Source organism: Gallinula chloropus, assembly GCF_964237585.1.
Source record: "Gallinula chloropus genome assembly, chromosome: 3".
Classification (NCBI taxonomy): Eukaryota; Metazoa; Chordata; class Aves; order Gruiformes; family Rallidae; genus Gallinula; species Gallinula chloropus.
In genome coordinates this window covers 50,047,827-50,053,995 of record NC_140087.1, presented here as the reverse complement: position 1 = coordinate 50,053,995, position 6,169 = coordinate 50,047,827, and the positions used below count along the sequence as shown (strand labels likewise).

The window sequence follows — 6,169 nt, the reverse complement described above, 5'->3', positions numbered from 1 at the left end:
TGGAGATGTATGCACTGAAAAACATTATAAGGCAAAGTACCAAAGAGGGGAACAAGTTTAGTATTACAGACATTGTGGTGCTGTAGCCCCAGAACATTAAGGTGGATTTAGAACCATAATACAGTTGTAGTATTAATATGCCACCCTTTACTACTGCTTAATCTGGGGACTGTTGAAAAATAAAGTATTAAATCACTTGATTTGACATGAAGAATTTGTTGGGTTTGACCATGAGTGAGGAAGCAGCTATAAGCATTTGAGAGCACAAGCGGAATGGTGCAGCTGTTGAAAGATGATGTCTTACATAATACTCCCGAGTTGCTTTGCTTTTTTTGTTGTGCCCAAGATCCTAGTTTCAGCATCGCTGCATTCAGGTTTTGGGGCTGGTTCTTTGTTTGCTTTTTGGGGTTTCTTTTTGCTGAAGATGATTGACTTGATTTCATAAATTAAGCTTTGTTTTTTCTGCCTGTTCTGCATTAAACAGCTACACTCTGATCAAATGTTGTTTGCTAAGCTTGGGTTGTCTGCTGAGTGTTTGCTTACACTGATAGTGTGCTTTTGGTAGTGCTTTGTTGGTCTCCCCATCTCCAGTTCTCTGAGCAGGATCCTCCAGTGCTTGATCCGTAGTATTTAGGCTGTTGTGGAGACCGGCTGCTGCTTGCATTCCAGGCTGTTGCACATATGGCTTGTGGGGTTTCAGAGGGCACATTTATCCAGCACCTAAAGCAGGGCTGGTGGGATCTGGGAAGTATTAGGTCAGTGATGCCAAACTCTGTCACTGTTCTTGCCTCTCACATTTGCAATGGGCAGAAATTCCTACTTACGATAGGCTGATCTTTTCACCTTGGCTGTTAAAGGTGTTGTGTGTCCAGGGTCATGCCCAAGCCTCCAGGAGTGTGTTGAAGGGTCTTGATTAGGGACAATTCTTCTGCTTTATGTAAAAGAGGTATGCATATGACAGTGAGATGACTCCTTGACCTCTTTTGTGTGTTTGAGTTGTGTTTTGTGGTTTTGGTTTTGTTGGTTGGTTTTTTTTTTTCTTTAAACAGGGACTTCAGTACATTTTTCTTGTCTAAAAGCACCCTGAAGTTGCCCATGGGTGTCCTTTTTACAATTAACAACTCTGTTCCCTGAAATACTGATGTATATACTCAGTTCTAAATATGTCAGTAGTTTTTGTGTGGGGCTGCTTAATTAAGACCAGCCTAAGCAGGCTGGAACCATGGTACTGTAATATATAGGTTTCATTTTCATATTTTCATTTGATTTTCAAAGCTTTGTATTGTTATACTATACACTAATATTTACATTTTTATTTTAGAATTGCTACACAAATTTATAATAAAACCAGAATTTAACCAGTTATGGAGTTGGCTCATAGTTTGCTGCTGAACGAGGAAGCATTAGCTCAAATCACAGAAGCAAAGAGACCAGTCTTTATCTTCGAGTGGTTAAGATTTTTGGATAAAGTGCTGGTGGCTGCTAATAAGGTAATTTAATGTTATTTTTTTACCCCTTCTTTCGAAAACATTTGTATTAATTTCATGCTAGAGAAAGTTGATGGGTAATGGCCAAATGATAACTGCATGATTTCAGATTCAGCCTGAAAAGCCTTTGCATTAGATTCTCACTTTTAAGTGTCTGGCTGTAGGCATCTTGTTGTATAACACAGAGCTTGGTTTGACTTCTTCATAGTTGTCAATATTTGGAAGGCAAAACCTTCCTTCTCAGCGTAGGGATTCTTGATGGTAAAGAGGATTAAAAGATGCTTTAGGCAGGTATTGCTGTACTTTTAGTAAGCATTTTTTTAAGAAGTGGAGGTTCTTAGCTAATTCTGAGCTTTTAACGTCTGTCCACTGAATGTATTTCAAATCTCTGTGAGACAAGTAATTTGCTGAATTGCATGCAAGTGGGATTGGTATAAGGTTTACTTCACTCTTGTAGGTTTTTCTGGGTATTGGATGGAAGACAGAGGATTAAAATGCTTTTCTTATTTATTTTTGGGCCATTAACAGACAGATGTCAAAGAAAAACAGAAGAAACTTGTAGAACAGCTAACAGGACTCATCAGCAGTTCCCCTGGGCCACCTACGCGGAAACTACTAGCAAAAAATCTTGCTGCTCTCTACAGCATTGGGGACACATTTACTGTTTTTCAAACGCTTGACAAGTGTAATGACATCATCAAGAGCAAAGATGATACTGCAGCCTACCTGCCCACGAAACTGTATGTTTAATACTGTTATGGCAAAGAGAATGATTTTTAAGCAAAGTGGTCCTGGATGTTATGGGAGAATCTGCCTGTAGATGTGCATGTTGTGTTTACTTATATTTTGCGTGCGTAGTTGGAGTTTGCTTATGCTTGATACAGCAGAGAAGAGAGCAGGTTTGAGATTGTGGAGGGCAGGACTCAAAGGTGATGCATACATGGCTGTCAAAGTGTGATGCTTTCCTCTAGGCAAGGGAGTATCTTGTGTTTCTTGGTGTGTTTTATGTCATGGAGAGGATAACTGTTGGTGAAGTAATGCAACAAAGAAATACTATTGGTGGGGTTATTGTTGGTTGTAGTCAGGTACCCCAGTTAAAGTGGAACCTGCAGATTGTCAAATAAGCATTATCTATGCCAAGAGAATTTATATTCCCCTACTGTGAATCCCTGTTCAAGTTTCTCAGTCTGTGTAGCTGGATGTGTGTGTGCACAAGTTGGTCTTGTATATAGAAGTGGTCTCACTGGTAGGGATTTGGTTAATGCCACAAACAGCTTCCGATGAAGCGGTCTTTAGGACTCTCCCACACATGTTCATGGTGTCCAGTGACCCCCAATTTGAGCTTCCCTTCAGAAATCATAGCAACAGGCTTTAGTAGTAAGATCTAAAATAGTCACCATTTTGGCAGATACTGTCCTTTCACATGAAGCTGTTTTGAGTCTGTGAGCAGTAAGTGGGGAGGGTTTTGTACTAGAATGTGCTCTGAATTGTGTGCTGCCTACTCAAGGGGTAGTCTAGATGGTTTGTGTTTGTGGGTTTTTTTAATGTATGATTTCAAACTTCAGTTTTAGATGTTTCTGTAGAAGAATTGTCTAGGGATGAGCCTGTTAAGGGGTAGGCCATGATGACTTTGTAGCAAATGGCTTTGTTATAAAGTCATTTGCCCAAGAATTTCAGGTTTTAAAAAATCCCAAAGCCTTGGTTTTTTTTGTGATGAAAAAGAACATGTTGTCAGGAGCTGCTTCTATGGCTGTCCTGGAGCAATTTTTGTATAAAACTGCAGTGCGGTGTTGCTTAAAATATTCCTTATCTCAAATGGCAGGGCAGGAAAAACGTGTATGTTGCTGTTGATGGATCCAGTGATTTTATTTTAAATTTTTTTTAACAGTGCCTATAAATTTTCTTGAGTTACATAATAATTTATGAATTTTTAATTCTTGGTCTTGGAAAATTTTCAGTATCTAAAAAAATGTCTAGATGGGGTAGGGGGCTTATGTTGTAGGTGCTGAGATTTCAGTGGGTGCTTACCTTCTCCATGCTACTTCTCACACCGTGTGTAGGTCCTGTAGCAATACCTATTCAAATACATTGGTGTTCTTAGAAGCTACTAAAAGTGGTTTAAACCCACGGTGTTAAACAGCCAGTATAACTAATGGATAATAAAAAGATTTTTTTATTCATCAGTGGCAATTAAAACATACATTTCTATTTAAGTATTAGTTTTCATTTAGATGTTACAGGAAAACTGTATGCCTATTAATGCCTGTTTTCTTAGGGCTGCTGTGGCATGTGTTGGAGCGTTTTATGAAAAAATGGGCAGAATGCTGGGTAGCTCTTTCCCAGAAACAGTGAATAATCTTTTAAAGTCTCTGAAAAGCGCAGAGGTGAGTTTCAGAATATTTTATATATGTGGTCTTGGTTACGTTTAGCTAAAACCGGCTTCTCCAAAGGTCAAGCTAAAATGCAGTGTTTGCTTTCTACCTAGAAAAATGCAAATTGCTTGCATAGTTAGTGTCAGGCTAAATATGTTCATGTATATTTTACTGCAGACACTCTCTCGTTCTGTCATATGTGTATTGTAGTATTTGCCTCATAGTAGCACCAACAATGAAAATGGTTGAACGTACCATTTCTACCTACCTCCTGTACCCTGAATAAAGGTTTACAAATGTATAATGAAGACTTAAGTTTTGCAACAAAGATGGTACTCTGCATGTGGGTAGGACACATTGTACCCTGAAAAGAAACGGTGTATCATAATCTGGAGAGAATATGTTCTGGGCTGCCAGCGGGTCTGACTTCATGCGAAGAGTCCTGTGTGGTTGTTTTTTTGGGGGTGAGGGGTTGTTGATCTCTATGACAAATTGGAAGGGGTATTGACTGCGTGGATCTTGTCCTGGCAGCTGTTTTTTCAGTTGTGGTGTTACATTTGTGTGATTTTGATTTATTTTTCTTCCCCTCCAGCTGTAAGCTTTTGCCTGTGTGCAGGTATAGTAGGAAAACTGTTGACTACCCGGGCTTCCTTCTCTTGTATCAGCTGTTTTTTACTTTTTCCTGGGGTTGCAGCAGATAAACAGTGGGACAGCACAGAACAGGAGCATCTTCTTTAGGGACAGTTTATTGAATGGCCCGTGCTCATCTTAACTTACATGAACAACTGAAGCAGTTTTAGTAAAGCTGTATGTAGTGCCTACTGCCATCTAAAAGCAGCTAGGTATCAGTTGTACATGACTTCAGCGAACTATATTGTCAGTGTTTCAGGAAATATTCCTGCACAGAAGCAGGAAAAAGCAGATTTATTTACTTGGTTCTTGATGTAAGTACTGTGTCTGGTGGGGTTTTTTTTTTGCATAAATGCTTTTTTCTGTGTGCAGTCTCAGGGCCGCAGTGAAATTCTGATGAGTTTACAGAAAGTCCTAAATGGACTTGGAGGAGCAGCAGCCTCTTGTCACCGTGATATTTATAAGAATGCCCGATCTCTGTTGACGGACAGGTCTATGGCTGTACGATGTGCAGTGGCTAAGGTAAGTTCTAGAAATTCTTGTTCTGTGAACGTGATGTACCTGCAGTTGATCTGTGACCTGTTGTTTATGATGGGAAACTTGATAATTGCTTGGGCAAGAAGTCCTTGCTAAGTTTACACTGAAGGCTCAGACAGTTGACTTATTTCATGTAAATAGAGGTACAGTAATATTGTATTTCTTACTTTGTAAACAATGTGTCCGTTAACCTATTCCATGAGTCTTCTGATTGTTTACTCAGCTAAGTTATTGGGTAAGCAGGAGAGAGCGTGTGAAATTAATGTTTGATATATTCATAATAAAATACTTGCTGAATAAACCTGACAATTACACTGATACTTAGATAAAAGGTAAGAATGGTCTCCGTTGGTGCTTAGCAAGTCTTTTTTTTCCTACAGTGTCTGCTGGAATTACAGAATGAAGCGGTGTTTATGTGGACAGCTGAATTAGAGAATGTTGCAACACTGTGCTTTAAAGCTCTGGAAAACTCAAACTATGGTGTGCGAGTTGCAGTGTCAAAGCTTTTGGGGACAGTCATGGCTACGGCACTGATACCAAAGCAAGCGACAGGTACAGTCCTTCTGGATTCTGTTTTCAGGTGGACAAAGTGCACCTTCAGGATGGTGTTACATGACAGGAAGGCATGATGCATTATTGTTCTTGGTAGAGAGAAGCTCCTAGTTGGATTGTTTAGTTTTAGAAACTCTAACCTAGGAAGAGTACAGATTACATGTTGTGGTCATACACAGAAAGAGAGCACAAACTATCAAAAAGTGCCTGGGAAAAGAAGATTATTTTTTAAAGCATCAAGATAAGCCATTACCTGAAATGTTGGCTAGATTTATGTTTGCAAGGGAGTTTTGAGTTGAAAAGTCTGGTTTCAAGATCATTGGTTGTATTGGTTGGAACTTTGGGATTAAATAATTACTTTTCGTTTTCCAAAAGTGATGCGACAGAACGTGAAAAGAGCAACTCTTGAGGAGGTCTTGGAACTCATGGCCACTGGATTTCTGCGAGGAGGATCTGGTTTCCTAAAGAGTGGTGGAGAGATGTTAAAAGTGGGAGGATCTGTCAATAGGGAAGTGCGAGTTGGCGTAACCCAGGTTTGTCACAAGCTGTAATTTTTATTTTTTTTAAATAATCATTTATAAGTAACTGTTT

General features: G+C 39.4%; 1 protein-coding gene across 1 annotated transcript in view; it reads left to right on the top strand.

The window, feature by feature from the left end:
* Positions 1-1,364: 1,364 nt before the first annotated feature.
* HEATR5B (HEAT repeat containing 5B) overlaps positions 1,365-6,169 on the top strand; it is a gene marked incomplete at its 5' end in the record, with an annotated part of 54,458 nt that continues 49,653 nt past the window's right edge. The window contains 6 exons of the mRNA XM_084261973.1: positions 1,365-1,490; positions 2,016-2,227; positions 3,763-3,871; positions 4,862-5,011; positions 5,407-5,578; positions 5,954-6,111. Of these exons, the coding sequence (XP_084118099.1) occupies positions 1,365-1,490; positions 2,016-2,227; positions 3,763-3,871; positions 4,862-5,011; positions 5,407-5,578; positions 5,954-6,111 (927 nt within the window). The remainder of the gene's footprint in view (positions 1,491-2,015; positions 2,228-3,762; positions 3,872-4,861; positions 5,012-5,406; positions 5,579-5,953; positions 6,112-6,169) is intronic.